Genomic DNA, 17,930 nt, shown 5'->3' with positions numbered 1-17,930 from the left:
CAGGATTTACTCCCTTTTGGAAACAAACGAACTTATTAGCGAGAGGCAGCATGGTTTTGTGAAGGGGAGGTCGTGTCTCACTAATTTGATTGCGTTTTTTGAGGAAGTGACAAAGTTGATTGATGAAGGAAGGGCAGTGGATGTTATCTATATGGACTTCAGTAAAGCCTTTGACAAGGTCCCTCATGGCAGACTGGTACAAAAGGTGAAGTCACACGGGATCAGAGGTGAGCTGGCAAGATGGATGCAGAACTGGCTCAGTCATAGAAGACAGTAATGGCAGAACCCTTAGGAATATTGACAGGCAGAGAGATCTGGGCATACAGGTCCACAGGTCACTGAAAGTGGCAACGCAGGTGGATAAGGTAGTCAAGAAGGCATACGGCATGCTTGTCTTCATCGGTCGGGGCATAGAGTATAAAAATTGGCAAGTCATGCTGCAGCTGTACAGAACTTTAGTTAGGCCACACTTAGAATATTGCGTGCAATTCTGGTCGCCACACTACCAGAAGGACATGGAGGCTTTGGAGAGGGTACAGAAGAAGTTTACCAGGATGTTGCCTGGTCTGGAGGGCATTCGCTATGAGGAGAGGTTGAATAAACTCGGATTGTTTTCACTGGAACGACGGAGGTGGAGGGGCGACATGATAGAGGTTTACAAAGTTATGAGTGGCATGGACAGAGTGGATAGTCAGAAGCTTTTTCCTAGGGTGGAAGAGTCAGTTACTAGGGGACATAGGTTTAAGGTGAGAGGGGCAAAGTTTAGAAGGGATGTGCGAGGCAAGTTCTTTACACAGAGGGTGGTGAGTGCCTGGAACTTGCTGCCGAGGGAGGTGGTGGAAGCAGGTACGATAGCGATGTTTAAGAGGCATCTTGACAAATACATGAATAGGATGGGAATAGAGGGATACGGTCCCTGGAAGTGCAGAAGGTTTTAGTTTAGGCAGGCATCAAGATCGGCACAGGCTTGGAAGGCCGAATGGCCTGTTACTGTGCTGTACTGTTCTTTGTAAATCAGTAATTCTAATTCACCTAAATTTAACACAATGTCCCAAAATGCATTATTCCCCATTTGGCTCAGTTTGCACTTTAAAACAAAACCTGAGTATCAGCAATGCTAGCTACTGAAAGGATACATCATTTTCTTTTCACTCGTCAATCAGTGCAACCCATTAAATATAATTAGCTTCATTAAATGCTCTTTTAGTACTGAGAAGCATACTTTTAAATTTGATTTCCTTCTAATATACTGTCCAAAAACTATTCAGACTAAGCTCATCATAAAAGTTTTTTTAAACTTTGTTGACCTACTTTCTTCTAACACAAAAACAAAATCATACTGTTGTAGGCGTATGAGACATACCTAAAAGGGACTCCGGTGAGCAAGTTCTTACTCAAATTCACACTAGTGATGGGAGTTCCATCAGAGGCATCAAATACTTCATCAGGAATAATGATGGCTTTCCTGTCACTGGACCAGGTAAAAACAAGAATGTTTAATTTACTTAAATAAAATCAAGAAATGCTGGAAATACTCAGCAGGTCTGGCAGCATCTGTGGAGAGAGAAGCAGAGTTAACGTTTCAGGTCAGTGATCCTTCATTAGAATATGTTTAATTTACTTCTGAATTTAAGTCATGAGGAAAAATTCTAAACCTACTTACTGAAATACATACTTTAAAGTAATTATATGCAATGTCAAGTTTGTGCGCATGATTCTTTGGCTTAAAAAATGAAGTTTCCTAATGCTAGAGCCAAACTGTTAAAACATGTATAATTTATGTTCCCAAATACCAGGGAGATTAGCCAAGAAAGATTAAAGGGTGCAAAATTGGTTGTATAACTCACGGCAGACCACAGAGTATGCTGAAGACATGAGGTGGAAGATCCCCTCCAGGATGCCATCTCACTCCATTCTGAGTTGCATCAAGTGCAGTACAACTTTGCTCTTTAACTATTACACCAATCCTCTATTTTAAATAAAAGCTCATATTATTATGGTTTGAGTCAGGGGAGCACTGGGGGAACCATTTTGTCTACTAATTCTGAATTTATGAAAACTTGTTCAGCTTTTTCAGAATTTGTTTGGGTGCTTTGAAAGTTTACAATGTGCATTAAAAGTTACTTTTATTAGTACCTCAGGATTTGAATGATGTAGATGAAGTACTTTATCTGGACAGCACTGCATATTAGTGGGCTCACATTTATCTCCCATGTGATGAAATCCAAACTCAGCCACACAACTGCAAGAGGAGACACCAGCTCACTCTCCTCCAGGCTGCGAGGGAACGGCGGGAGGTGTTCTTCCCCAGCGATGGCAAGAGGCCCTCCTGCCTGACCAAGCAAGCCTGGATGGTGATCGCAGAGGAGTGGAGTCATCTGACAAGTTGATGAAGTGCAGGAAGATGGTCAATGATCTCATGCGCTCAGCAAAGGTAAGTGCCACGTTGCAGAACTGCTCGGTTTGACCAGGGTGTCCCTACACAGTATGCCACATGGGTGCCACTGCCATGTCAAAAACAGGGAGGTCAGGGAGGATTGATGGCACATGACTGGCTGCATATGCGCATCGAGTCACTCTTGTTTGTACCTCAGAGCATGTCATATCCATGACAGGGTGAGTCCATATACCAGACAAAGCATCCCCAGCTGTTGTTGAAGTGCCCATATTGTTACAATCGTGATGTTGATATTTGGCAATGTTCAATATCGGCATCCTTGCTCTTCCAAGCGAAGGCAGCCCACAATAGTAGGAAGGCATCCGGGACCGGTGGTGGAGTGCCAGACCTGAGGCTGTTCGTGCAAGCCGAAGAGGCGGTGCTGACAATAGCCGGGCGTCAGGGAACACATGCCGTTTCGGGAGTGGAGCTTGGGGTCCCAAGTGAACAGAGTGATTATTGCCAAACACAATAATTCCAAATTGCCTTTCATATGCAGATACTATGCTGTCATCATAGCGACATTTGTCCCACAAAACCTAAAAGTCTGTTCTTCACATTGTATCTTGCAGGGCGATGCTCCGAGTCGGCCTTGGAGGCCCTGCAGACATCGAGCACCTCTGAGGAAGAGACAACCTCAGAGGATGCAGCCTCCCATAACATTCCTGCACCTTCCACCAGCGCAGATACACTCACCTCCGTGGGTCATCGATCGGTATTAGATTCTGGGTCACAAGAGAGCACCACACGTGCCCGAGCAGCTGGCTGAGGCTGAGATAGCCGAGGCCTCTGACAGCCAGAGGACTATGCCCATGCTGAGCCCCAGGCTGATGACGAGCCTCTGATGTCGGCAGCACAGGGCATGCTGGAGTTGCATAGAGAGGTAAGGCAACATCTGGCGGGGATACCACAGACCATGCGTAGCCTTGAGTGGACGGTGTTGAAGTCCATCCAGTCCGGGACAGGTGTATGTCCAAGGCATGTGAGCGCATGGCTTCATTCAAGGAGAGGTTGGCGACCCTCATGGAGAGCCAGATTCCACTGATACGTGCAGACCTGCAAACCCTTGCCTCGGGCATGAGCTCAATGCAGCAGTGGCAAGGTGAGAGGGGGACCAGGGGCCTGGACAGCATTTCAGCTCCTGGTCCTTCTCCGGAGAGCAGCAAGGTTCCTACAAGCCTGGAGAGGGAGGAGGGGAGCATGCGTCCCACATCTGGGGTCTCCCCTCAGGGTGATTCAAGTGTGGACACTGAGTCCTCAGCCCCTCCGCTGGCGAATCCAGCTCCAGCAGCCACAATATCTAAGGACAGCCCTGCACTGGTGCAGGAGGCCCTCAGGCAGCCAGGGCCCTCCAGACCTCAGGCGCGCAGAGGACGACTGCCAATGTCATCCCAGGCCAAGGGAGTCCTGCTCAGCAGCCTGCCTCCAGTCCAGCCGCTAGCACAGAGATCAAACTGTGAAGGAGTACCCGCAAATGTTTTAAAAAGACACCTTGACTCATGGGTATTTACTGAATCGTTACAGTGTAGGAGGCCATTCAGCCCATCGTGTCCGCATCAGCTCTCCGAAAGAGCAATTCCCTCAGTTCCATTCCCCTGCCTTCACACCATAACCCTGCACATTCTTCCTTTTCATATAACCGTCTAATTCCCTATTGAATGCTTCAATTGAACCCGTCTCCACCACTTTTTCAGGCAGCGCATTCGAGACCTCAACCACTCGCATGAAAAAGTTTTTCCTCATGTCATTTTTGCTTCTCTTACCAAATACAATAAATCTGTGCCCTTTCGTTCTCGATCCTCACACGAGTGGGAACAGTTTCTCCCCATCTACTCTGTCCAGCCCCTTCATGATTTTGAATACCTCTGTCAAATCACCTCTCAGCCTTCTCTTCTCCAAGGAAAACAGTCCTAACTTCCCCAATCTATCTTCATAACTGAAATTCCTCATCCCTGGAACCATTCTTGTGAATAGTTTCTGAACTCTCTACAATGCCCTCAAATCTTTCTTAAAGTGCGGCACCCAGAACTGGATGCAATACTCCGGCTGAGGACAAACTAGTGTCTTATACAAGTTCAATATGAATTCCTTGCTCTTGTACTCTATGCCTCTATTAATAAAGCCCAGGATACTGTATGCTTTATTAACCGCTCTCTCAACCTGTCCTGCCACCTTCAATGACTTATGCACATATACACTGAGGTCCCTCCACTCCTACACCCCCTTTAGACTTGCACCCTTTATTTTATACTGTCTCTCCAGGTTCTTCCTACCAAAATGAATCACTTCACATTTCTTTGCATTGAACTTCATCTGCCACTTGTTTGCCAATTCCACCAACTTGTCTATGTCCTTTTGAAGTTCTACACGATCCTGCTCACAGTTCACAATGCTTCCAAGTTTCGTATCATCTGCAAACTTTGAAATTGTGCCCTGTACACCAAGGTCTGGGTCATGGATATATATCAGGAAAAGCAAGGGTCCCAACACTGATCCCTGGGGAACTCCACTACAAACCTTCCTCTAGCCCAAAAAACATCCACGAACCATTAGTCTTTGTTTCCTGTCACTCAACCAATTTTGTATCCATGTTGCTACCGTCCTTTTTATTCCATGAGCTACAAGTATGCTCATAAGTCTGTTGTGTGGCACTGAATCAAACGCCTTTTGAAAGTCCATGTACAGCACATCAATAGCATTGCCCTCATCAACCCTCTGTTATTTCCTCAAAAAACTCCAGCAAGTTAGTTAAACTTGATTTCCCCTTAAGTAATCCATGCTGGCTTTCCTTAATTAATCCACATTTATCCATGTGACTATTGATTTTATCTCAAATTATTTTTTCTAGAAGTTTTCCCACCACCGAAGTTAAACTAACTGGTCTGAAGTTGCTGGGCTTACCTTTACACCCTTTTTTGAACAAGTGTGTAACGCGTGCAATTCTCCAGTCCTCTGGCACCACTTGCAGGTCTAAGGAAGACTGAAAAATTATGACCAGTGCCTCTGCGATTTCCACCCTCACTTCCCTCAGTATCCTTGGATGCATCTCATCTGGTCCTGGTGCTTTATCCACTTTAAGTACAGACAACCTATATAATACTTCCTCTTTATCAATTTTAAACCCTCTATTGTCTGACTTACCTCCTCTTTTAACATTGCCTGGGTTGTATCTTCTTCCTTGGTAAAGACAGATGCAAAGTATTCATTTAATACCTCAGCTATGAGCTCTGCCTCCATGTGTAAATCCCCTTTCTAGTCCCTAATTGGGACCATTCCTCCTTTTACCACCCTTTCACTATTTATATGCCGAAAGAAAACTTTGGGATTTCCTTTAATGCTAACTGCCAGTCTCTTTTCATGCTCTCTCTTTGCTTCCCTTATTTGTTTTTTTCACTTCCCCTCTGGACCTTCTATATTCAGCCTGGTTCTCAATAGTCATAAGCACACTTTTTCTTCTTTATCTTAATCTCTACCTGTTTTGTCATCCAGGGAGCTCTGGATTTGTTTGCCCTACCTTTCCACTTCGAGGGAACATACCTCGACTGTGCCCCAACTATCCCTTCTTTGAAGGTAGTCCAGTGTCCAGCTACCGGTTTTCCTGCCAACTTTTGACTCCAATTTATTCGCCCCAGCTCCATTCTTACCCCATTGAAGTTGGCCTTCCCCCAGTTAATTATTCTTACCCTGGATTGCTCTTTGTCCTTTTCCATAGTCAGTCTAAACCTCATGATACAATGATCACTGTCCCCTAAATCCTCTCCTACTTATACTTGATCCACTTGGCCCACCTCATTCCCAAGAACCAGGTCTTGCACTGCCTCCTTGCTCGATGGGCTAGCAATATACTATTGTGGAAGATTTTCCTGAATACACTTTCGGAACTCTTGCACCTCAATGCCCTTTAGACTACTATTATTCCAGTCTATGTTTGGATAATTAAAGTCCCCATGAAGTCCCCATAATTGCTCTAGCGAGAGTACAGAGGCGATTTACAAGAATGTTGCCAGGGTTTGAAAGTTGCAGCCATGAGGGAAGATTGGATAGACTAGGGTTGTTTCCCTTAGAACAGATGAGGCTGAGGGATGACTTAATTGAGGTGTTCAAAATTATGAGGAGCCTAGATAGAGTGGACAGGAAAGACCCGTTTCTCTTAGCGGAGAGGTCAATTAGTAGGGGGCAAAGATTTAAGGTGATTGGTAGAAGGATTAGAGGGGACATGAGGAAAAACTTTTTCACCCAGAGGGTAGTGGGTGTCTGGAATTCACTGCCAGGAACAGTGGTGGAGGCAGAAATCCTCAATTATTTAAAAAGGTACCTGGACATGCACCTGAAGTGCTGAAAGACTATGAACCAGGTTCCGGAAGGTGGGATTAGATTGGGCGGCTAATTTCAATTTTTATTTCTTCTGAGCCGGCACAGACATGATGGGCTGAATGGCCTCCTTCTGTGCCCTAATTTTTCTACGGTTCCCCACTACCCTATAATTTTTGCACCTCTCTGTAATTTCCTTGCAAATTTGCTCCTCCATGTCCTTCTCACTAGCTGGTGGCCTATAGCCAACACCGAGCAATGTAACCACACCCTTTTTGTTCCTTAGCTCTAGCCAAATTGATTCTGACCTCGACCCCTCTGGGACATCCTTTTTCTCCAGCGCTGCAATGCTCTCCTTAATCAATACCGCCACCCCTCTCCCTTCTTTCCCTTTCCTATCTTTCCTGAACACCTTGTATCCAGGGATATTTAAAACCCAGTCCTACCCTTCTTTTGAGTCAGGTCTCTGTTATCGACACATCATAATATTTCCAATGGCAATCTGCACTTGTACCTCACTAGTCTTATTTATCACGCTCCGTGCATTCACATACATGCACATTAACCCTGATTCAGACTTTACTACTTTCTCCCTTACTCTGACCCCACATAATAACTTACCATTCCCTACTCTCATGCTATCTATCTCCCCCAGTATTCAGTGCACCTTGGTATTGCTCTCTGATACTTGCTCCTGGTTTCCACACCCCTGACAAGTTACCAGTTTTGCTTCCCTCCAATCTGAGCTCCCTCTCAGGTTCCCATTCCCCTGACAATTTAGATTAAACCCTCACCAACAGCACTAGCAAGTCTCCCTGCGAGGATATTCGTCCCAGTCCTGCTAAGATGCAACCCGCCTATCTTGTACAGGTCCCACCTGCCCCAGAACTGATCGCAAAGTCTCAGAAATCTGATGCCCTCCTTCCTACACCAGTTCTCCAGCCACGTGTTCAATCGCTCAATTCTCCTATGCCTGTGCTCACTTGCACGTGGGACTGGGAGTAATCCTGAGATTACTGCTTTTGAGGTCCTGCTTTTTAATCTCCTTCCTAGATCCCTAAAATCTGCTTTCAGGACCTCATACCCCTTCTTACCTATGTCATTGATACCAAAGTGGATCATGACCTCTAGCTGTTCACCCTCTCTCAGAGGTTCTACAGCCGTTCCGTGACATCCTTGACTCCGGCACCAGGGAGGCAACACACCATCCTGGAGTCACGTTTACTGTGACAGAAACGCCTGTCTGTTCCCCTAACTAACGAATCCCCTATCACTACTGCTCTTCCACTCTTCTTCCTGCCCTCCTGTGCAGCTCAGCCACTTGTGGTGCCACAAACTTGGCTCTGACTGCACTCCTCTGAGGAACCATCACCCTCACCAGTATCTAAAATGGAAAACCGATCAGCAGTGAGATCCTATCAGGGGACTCCTGCACTACCTGCCTGGTTCTCTTAGACAGCCTGGCAGTCACCCATTCCCTATCTGCCTGCATGTTCCTAACCTGCGGTGTGACCACCTCCCTAAATGTGCTACCCACATAGTCCTCCGCCTCGCGGATGCACAACAGTGACTCCAGCTGCCGCTCAAGTTCCGAAACCCGGAGCTCAAGCTTCTGCAGCCGGTGACACTTCCTGCAGGTGTGTTAGTCTAGGACACATGGTGTGTCCAAGACTCCCCACGTGCCACAGGCTGTACATTCCACCTGCCCTGCCATACCTTAACTTTACAGACTATTTATTATAAGTAGAATAGCTTACCAGTCACTCACTAACTAGCTCTTTCCACTGCACCGAAGCAAGAACCAAATACTGGAGGGTTAAAAAAGTAGAAAAAAAAAGTAGAAAAATGGAGCACCTCCTCCCCCTTCACCGAACTCGCCACTCACCAAACTCGAATCTCGACACTCAGCTTGCAATCTGCACTCTGTTTTCACAGTGAGAAAGCTATGTAATATTCAATATCAGTGTAGCCTTCCCTGTGTGAGGAACGCATGCGTCCATGTACCGATTACGTGTCCTCCAATTATATCAGTAGCTTGATAGTACTGCCAATATAAGGAGTAACATCATCGCCATTCCAATATGAATGATGTGACATATGGGCAATGGCTCAGTCAGCTGCTGCCAGTCATGCTGGAGAGACAGATGTTACAGAGGCAGAAGACTTAAGATGAGACACAGGATGGTTGTGTGTGGTATGAGGAGCATATGTTACACTTCAGAGATTGAGGAAACTCTCCCTGATCAGGCATTGTCTGGCATCCCTTACTCACCATGACTGCCCTCCATCAATGCTCTCCGTGCTCCCATGCACGGCTGCTGCTGGATGCCAAGTCGTCATCGTCCATGGATGTCTGCTGCTCCCGTGCCTCATCACCCTGCAAGGCCTCCCCCTTCTGTACTGCAATGTTGTGCAGAACGCAGCATACAACAATGTGCCCAATCCTTGTCTGGTGCATACTATAGGTCTCCACCCGATCTATCCCGGCAGCATAAGCGCATCTTCAGCATGCCGATGGCCTGCTCGATTGTAGCTCGGGTGGAGCCGAGGCAGGTGCAGTAGCTTTCTTCCGTATCGCTGCTGGGGTTCCTCACTGGTGTTAGAAGCCATGTCAGCAAGGAGTAACCCTTGTCCCCAAGAATCCATCCCTGAATTTGAGCTGGTGGAGTGAACAGCAGCAGCAGCTGGGACTGGCGCAGGATGAAGGAGTCATGGCAGCTGCCTGGAAAGCAGGCACACACTTGCAGGAAGCACTTCTTGTGGTCGCATACCAGCTGCACGTTGAGCGAGTAAAAGACTTTTCTGTTGAGGTATGCGGCTGGTTGTTCCGTTGGAGTCTTGATGGCCACATACGTGCAGTCAATGACGCCTTGCACCTGTGGGAATCCTGCAATGGCCCCAAATCCAATGACCCTCTTGGCCTGACTCTCAGGGTCTGTCCTGAAGTACACATAGTCACCGGCCCTCCTGTACAAGGCATCAGTGACCTCCCTGATATAGTGGTGAACTGCTGGCTGTGAAACTCCACACAAGTCACCGATAGATCCCTGGAATGATGCAGAGGCACAGAGGTTTACAGCCACTGTTACTTTGAGGGCTACAGGCATAGCGTGACCACCAAAGCCCAGTGGCTGCAGGCCATTATTCAGCAGTGCACAGAGATGTACCCCTGCGTCCCTGGACATCCATAGTCGTCTGACACTGGCACTCCAACATCTGCAGGTATGCCATCCCTGTCCTATAGGCCTGCTGGCCTCTCTGGGCTACAGTAAGCCTTGGTGGTTGCTGCTACTCACGTCTGGGAGCTTCCACATGGGTGGCACCTGCCTCTTGGTTCCGCCTCCGGCAGGTATGCCTCTTCACAGCACGAGGATCCAGAAAGACAGCATTGGACCATTTCCATCTCTATGATCGAGCTCAACTTGGTTCCTTCACAAAGTCAATGGCACCTATCTGGGCGGTATGTAAATTCATGCTTCAGCTGTGTTCCGGCATTAGCTGTATGGGATAGCATGACATTGCCCATCTTGGCTTCAAATAAGAGCGAGCCAGTCTGACCACCGTCATATCATTTCAGCTGCCTGCATTGCAGCATTGGCAACAGGAAGTTACAACGTTTTACATTTGTGTTCTCCACCCAACATAAAGGGCTCATCCACTTCCATTGTTCCCCTCCTTCCCTAAACATCATTGCCTGAATGCAGAGTGAGCCCCCTACTCTCCCCCCGACTCTGGCCATTAACAGGCGCAGAGTGGCCCCCTTTACAGAACAAAGGTATGGAGACCCCCCCCCCCCCACACCTTTCACGGATGCAGAGTTTAGGCCCCCTTCACAACACCCATCCACCGCCCCCCCTCATGGATGCAGAGCTCAGATCCCCTTCACAACACCCACCCACCTTCATGGGTGCAGAGTTCAGACTCCCTTCACAACATCCGCCCACCCACCCCCCTTCATGGATGCAGAGTTCAGGCCCCCATCAGGCGAATTAACTCAGCTTGCAAAGAACAGGAGAGCAGAACAGTATTTACCGACCTTCACAGGCTCCAAGGACTCTGGCCTCAGAGGCGCCAGGTTTTCTGGGACGCGAACGTGAAGGCCAGTGAGTGCCGCACGTCCAGCTGAAGATCCTAAACTGATGGTTGAATCGCATTGGGATGAAAAATAATGTATGCAGAGAGGCTATCTGCATCTGTAAAGTCGGGTCCCTCACTGAGCGGGCCCAGCATTCCCGGCGTTGGGCTCCATGGTGTACTGCTGCCTCAGCCATCTTCTGGCACCCCGCACCATTGAGCCAGACGTTGGGAGCTCAACTAAGTTCAGTCCCAATTCTCTGTTTCCAAAATTGCTGCAACTTTTGATATTTCACTACATATAAGTATAAATCAAAATATTACATAAAAATAAGGACTGAATGTACATATTTGATGGGGACGAAATTAAGTCTGTGGGCCTCAATCCAATTATCCCCCACTTCACTTGAAAATTACTTGCTGTACGCAATGCCACAGAAGAATGACTAGTAGAATATTAAAAAGGAGCATATGTTTGTTGATCAACTGAAAATATTCAGCTATTTCACCACTGCCTTTCAAATGTCAAGATGCCCAATTAAAATGAAGTCACACTGAAATTATAAAAAAAAGTACACCAGAAATTTTGTAAAATATTGAAGAGAATTTCTGCGGGGATTCTCCTGATCATTACTGCAACGTCAGCTGAACCCCTGGAGAAATGACATCTGTGGTCACTTCTGCCATTTCTCAGGGGTTTCTACCAAAGTTACAGTGAAGGATTTTAAATGGATCCCTGTGAAAATTCCAGATGCAAGCTTTTAATGTTTGGATTCACTTCAAGGATGTGTGATCCAGAACATGATTAACAACTTAAATATTTTTACTGAATTTTTGTGCTCAAAGGTCATCAGGGCAAAAAAATATAAACCTTTTCCACCACTGGCATCCACTGTTAACACAAGTAACATATACTATCAGATCCAGCAGTCAAGTGCACAGCAAACTTTTCTTTATTCTTACTGACTGTGGTCCTGAATCTCAACCTTAGGACTGTACTTTCTACTACACCATTTCCCACACCAAGCATACATGTTGAACTTAGTCTCAAATTTATTTCTTAGAGGACTCTTACAGCCAATGGAAAGAGAAGGCTTAGATCAAATCAAGCCCAGACTGATGAGATCAGAGGTTGTAGTAATGAAAAGACAGCATGCTAACCCACCGCACCATCTTAGTACCCCCCTCGTTTTAACTTTACCCAGTCAGTACAATTATAAAGTTAAAAAAATTAATTTCTAAATTAAATTTGAACAAGTACATTTGTAAGGAGTGGCAATCTGAACAAAATTCTAAAACATAACTACGTTTGCTTTGAGTCCTTCCCATGTAAATAGTGCAGCTGGAAAAATTTTAAACAATATTACAATGCATAACTTTAAATTATTTGTATCTTGAGAAATTAAATGCTATTTATGCTGAGAAGCTGGGTATAACTGCTATTATACCAAGATGCACTAGCTTTACTAGAACGGACCAATAAATCTACATTAAAAACATACAAAAATCTCAGTATTGCCAAATTTATTCTTGTTCCTCAATGACATACCTGTATTCTAACACTTTCTGTGTTCCAATGGTGTACATATTTATCCTAGACTCACTTGGAAGAGTCATAGCCGTTGCTGAACAACTGTCATCTTGGCCAGTTGGTTGTTCTGGTCAAAAACACAATAAATCAAGGGTTTTATGTGCCACAAGTGCATCTGGATAAAAAATGTTTTTGCCACTTCTTTTCATGCAGTTTTTAGCTATCTCCTGCCATTCATCATTCTCAGGTCAAATTACCAGCACTCAGTTAAAGCTGGGCTTCTTCATCACCAATACATAGCATAAAAAAGCAAAATACTACTACTGTCATACATTGCTTCACCTGTCAAGTTCAAGTATCCTTCTGGTGAATCTGCGTTGTACCTCTTCGAAGCCGATAATTCCTTCCTGAGATGCAATGCCCAAAACTGAACATAATACTGTAGGTGGCGTCTGACCAAGGCTGTCTAACAGAGCATCCCTTTCTCACTTTTGTATTCCATACCAACTCCCTAACTATGAAGGTCAATAGTACATTCGCCTTCTTGATTGCTTTTCGTACGTGACAGACACCTAAATGCCTTTGCTCCTCAACTTTTGGTCTCTCACCATTAAGAAAATATTGTAATTTGTCCTTGTCAGATTGAAAGTGGATGATGTCACACTTCCCCACACTGAACTCTATTTGCCATAGTTTTCCTCACTGACTTAATTTATACCCTTTTGTTGCTGCCTGCTCCCATCTACTATACCTCCTAACTTAGAGATATCTGTAAACTTGGATATACAACTCTCTATACGTTCATCCAAGTTGTTAATATATAATGGTGAAAAGCTGAGGCCTCCAGTACTGATCCCTGGGCAACACAACTTCTCACATCCCACCAATCAGTTATCCACATTAAGGGACTGTAGATGACCAGAGATGTACACTTAGCCACTTAGAATATTCTAGTTATGCAGGTGTCATGGAGACAGAAATGTTTTGCCATTTGATGTTTTAATAGGTAATAACTTAGACACAGGCAGTGATATAGACAAGCACTCCAGGGAAGAGAATACCAAGGCTGACCTCACTGGTCCAGCACAGGCAGCTGAAAAAGTCACTGAACGAGTTGCATGAGGCCTAGAACTACTAATGCCCAAAGACTCAGTGGCTCGAGCAAATTCAGGCTCCAAGCACTGCAGAAGTGGGTGGGGTGGTGGCTGGCAGAGCACCAAGTGATTTTACAGGTTTTATCATTCAATGATTCTGGACAGTGTGGCATTAAGGAGCATTAGCAAAACAAAGTGATTCCTGACAACGCTAGCCGCCACTGACGTCATCAGGCTGCGCCGCGGTGCGCACATGCGCAGACGGGCTCCTGCTCTTTGCGCATGCGCTGTGTTCCGGCTTGCCAGGACTGGTTAGCACATGCGCCTATGACGTCATCACGTGACGTGTGCATCTTCGGGCAACGCGCCTGGTTGGCCTCTGCGCATGCGCTTTACGCAACGCCAACGGGTATTCACGCATGCGTCAACCTTTGGATATTCACGCATGCGTCAACCTTTGGATATTCACGCATGCGTCAAGCTTCGGCGCGAGTTTCTGAAAGTGGAAGGAGGAGAGGTTTCGTCGGGCATTTTCTCGCAATTATTTAGTCGTTTTGGACTGCTTCATTTTTATTAGAAAGAGGAGATTGCTCCAAGGTAAGTTGCTCTGAAAACATTTCCATTGTCTGCGGCACTACATGTGCTCCAGTTCACTGCACTGCACTAAAATCCTTTCCATTGTCTGGGGCTATGTGCAGGCAGTACATGTGCTCCAGTCCCTGTTGTAATTGGCTCTGAAAACATTTCCATTGTCTGGGGCACTGCACGTGCTCCAGTCCCTGTTGTAAGTTGCTCTGAAAACATTTCCATTGTCTGGGGCACTGCATGTGCTCCAATTCACAGCACTGCACTAAAATCCTTTCCATTGTCTGGGGCTCTGTGCAGGCAGTACATGTGCTGCAGTCCAGCGAACAGCTTTCCATCTAAACGGTCACATTCATTTCTGTAAAGTTTCAATGAAGTGCAATCTGTATTTCTTATCTCATCTCATGTTTCCCGTGTGGTCCCTTAATAGCCTTCCTGAACTGCAAAATTCGATGATGGCTACTTCAGTAGATTCCACAGAGCAGTTCCTTGCCACCTTCACAACCTAGAAGTTTGAGAGTTATGACGACTTCAGCAGTAAACTGGAAATGTTTCAACAGGTAGCATGGTCTGCAGGCACATCCTGTGATGTGCCTTAAGTTTTACTGTGTTAACAATGCTGTTTAAATGCGATTTGCTGTTGTGCTTACAGGCAACGGGGAGTCTATTTAAAAAAGTGGGCACCCATACGCTTGAGAGGGGGAACAAGAGACGGCGAATCGAAATTCCCATTCACTTTAAGTATGCCTCGGTGAGGCTGTGCTGTGTACACTATGGGCAGCCATGCATCCGTTCTACTGGGGTGAGACTGAATCAGAGGTAGGTGCTGCGGTCATTACATTTCCACTTGTGTAGCCTGTCAGTCCTGTAATGCTGTTCCTTGATGCGCATTGCATCAAGATTAGATTTGCAGTATGAATACATCTCATCAGTGAGATCCTGTGCCCACAAAGCCACGCATATGCCCACCCCCCCAGGGTCTGTTTAAGTGTCTACGGACTGCCTTGGTTGTGATTTCCTGGATGAAGCAATGGCTGGTCAACAACCTCTGCGCAACCTCCTCTGCACCAGCTTTTGGGACCTTGTCAAAGTGCACCTGTAAACTGCAGCCAACAACACACCTGGGGATGGCTGACGTTTTGGTGAGGGCACGAGGAAATTGGGTATGCTCCTTAAACGTCTGTGTAACTTTTCAGGTATCTCACCCTGGGCTGTGAGGTCTTCATCAGTGTGAAATTCAATACGAGCAAGGACAAACTGTGTGTCAGCTCCTACCACCTTGTACATACCGGTCACGTTTTGGATCCAGAATGTTTATGCTTCTATGCAAGGAGACGACAACCAAACCAGGATTAAAGGCAGAAGGTAGAAGAGTTGGTCAAGCTGCAGGCTGGGAACAAACAGCTGAAGGATTATATCGAGCGTTCATTCAACAAGACCGTGACCCTTAGTGACATTAGAAATGTAAAATCCCGGCTCAAAACAGGGGATGACAACATGGATGCACTGTGTGATACGCTGGAGAAGATTCAGCAGGACGGGGCCACAGTGCGGGTTGGCCTGCAGGGAAGCAACATCCTCTATATTGTCTTCATGACACCAGCCATGAAGGCCCACATACAGGCCTTTCCTGAACCGCTGTTCATGGACGGAACGTACAAAGTGAACAAATGCTCTCTGTACCAGGTGATGGTGTAGGACAATGTTGGTAGGGGCAGGGCTGTGTTCTATGCCATGGTGAGGAATGAGACGGCTCAGATGCTGGACAAGACTGTGGGTGTTTTTGTCGATTTCATGGGATCTAGCGCCTGCCGCGTGAGATCAGCCATTGTGGATAAGTACATCAATGAGATCAATGCGATCAGGAAGCATCTCCCAGCTGCAACTGTTCTCCTCTGTCAGTTCCATGTGATGCAGAGCATGAGGAGGAAGATCAGCAGCTACCCACTGAACGGTGAACTGAGGGATCAGTTGTTTATGATCTGCAAGGAAATAGTTCATGCACCTTTGGAGGACAAGATCACAAGTTGCGTAGAAAGGATTGGACACCTCTACCCACCCCTGCTTACAAACTGGATTCCACAGAAGGAGATGTGGGCATCATGTTTACGCAGTGAAGTCCTAACGTTTGGGAACAACACCAACAATCGCATTGAGTCAGAGAATGCCAAGATAAAGCACCTGCTCCACTCCCCCTCATCCATGAAAGAATGCATCTCAGCGCTGATCTTCCACAAAAAGTTTCCTGGATTGGGAGATCTCCTATTCCATATTCCTGCAGGGAGCCTCTTTCAAGCGCAACGCAGAGACACCAGCAGATCTGCAATCATTTTACACAGGATTCACCAGTCACGCTGTGAAGCTGATGCATCAGCATCATAGCCACATTCATCGAGTAAATGTTAAGCAGCAGGACAAAGGCACAGTGACTGCGATTTCTGGTGCCAAACAGTACACACTGCAGATACATGATGGCCAGGCCACCTGCATCTTCTCCATTCAGACTTTGTTGCCCTACAAATATGCTATTGTTGTGCAGAGGCATCTCGGTCTGTCTTTGGAGAGGCTGGCCCCCAACTGCCGCTGGCGTGCATCTCAGACACCCACGAGGACAGGCATGGCTGCTGCCATTGTGATTACAGAGGAACAGCCAAGGCCCCTCAGCTACAATGAAAAATACCGCTTGCTTTCAGATCAATTGTATCAGCTACAACAGGCTGTTCTGCAGAGTGGAACGGCATCATTCATGCGGAAACTGGACTGGCTGCGGCGACAGACTCTCCGCTGGCAGCAAGGACTGGCTGATGGGATGGAGCCAACTGATTTGCCCAACAATTGCCCGGAGGCACCTTCGGATGGAGGTGGCCACGAGATGGACATCAGTCACGTGCCACAGTCCATGTATCCTGAGCACTTCACCCCCTGGCCTAAAGAGCTGATGGACCATACATACGCCTGCCAGTTCACAGCTCCACTTCCCCCACCTGTGGTACCCTCTCCTTGCTATTCAGTCACACAGCCACCTGTTCCTGCACCCATCAGAGCAGTGCACATGGACACACAGCCACCTGTACTTGCACCCATCAGAGCAGTGCACATGGACACACAGCCACCTGTTCTTGCACCCATCAGAGCAGTGCACATGGACACACAGCCACCTGTTCTTGCACCCATCAGAGCAGTGCACATGGACAGACAGCCACCTGTTTCCCCATCCGCCCTTGGAACAACCATGCAGAGCCTTGTGAGACTCTGCAATTGCCAGCTGCTGCCTGTCAAGCAGAGAGGGCGTCCATAAAAAAGAACAAGCATGCCGTGTCCAGTGGTAGCACGAATGTGAATGCTCTTGCTGTGTACACACCAGTTGTGAGGTGGGAGTGCAGCCACACCGTTCTCCATCCTCAATGTTGCTTTAAGGCAAAGGTAGATAAGAGCAAAAGAAATGGAAGGTGATGCTAATAGTAGTAGGCAGGAGCGGATGGGAAGGTGCAGGAGTAGCATAACCACTAGCAGGGAACAGCTGGGCTAAATGGCCTGCTTTATGTTCATAGTCCAAAAGAAATGTGCTTCTTTTTCCAGCACCCTCACATCATTCATGTTTTCCCTGAGAGCAGCATTGAACCATTACGAGATAGGGGCAGTTACATCATCCTGAATCCTACAGCTGAGGTGGGTATTAAGTGATTCATTGGCGGCGTTATCAGTACATGCCTTTACTGCAGAACAGAAAGCATGCTCAACAGTAATTTCATTGGAGGGAGGGTAGCTCTGACACTGATGTTCTTCCCTTATTTCTTTTCATGTAAAACATGCCCTTCAGAAACAACCCTTGAGACTTAAGGACGGCATTCAAGCAATGGAGGCAGTGCAGGAGAGGACACAAGATGTGCTGATTCCA

The 17,930-nt window shown here is 46.7% G+C and overlaps 1 protein-coding gene across 3 annotated transcripts in view; it reads right to left on the bottom strand.

Annotated features, from left to right (window-relative positions):
- Positions 1 to 17,930, bottom strand: part of lrrc40 (leucine rich repeat containing 40) — a 101,519-nt gene that overhangs the window by 21,275 nt on the left and 62,314 nt on the right. For all 3 annotated transcript variants that reach the window (XM_068037254.1, XM_068037256.1, XM_068037255.1), the window contains 2 exons: positions 12,372 to 12,480; positions 1,364 to 1,471 (listed from right to left, as the gene is read on the bottom strand). In XM_068037254.1, coding sequence (XP_067893355.1) covers positions 1,364 to 1,471; positions 12,372 to 12,480 — 217 coding nt within the window. The remainder of the gene's footprint in view (positions 1 to 1,363; positions 1,472 to 12,371; positions 12,481 to 17,930) is intronic.

Source organism: Heterodontus francisci, chromosome 8 (genome assembly GCF_036365525.1).
Source record: "Heterodontus francisci isolate sHetFra1 chromosome 8, sHetFra1.hap1, whole genome shotgun sequence".
In the NCBI taxonomy this organism is placed as follows: domain Eukaryota; kingdom Metazoa; phylum Chordata; class Chondrichthyes; order Heterodontiformes; family Heterodontidae; genus Heterodontus; species Heterodontus francisci.
The sequence above is the reverse complement of the archived record's forward strand: the minus strand, read 5'-3'. Positions and strand labels throughout refer to the sequence as shown.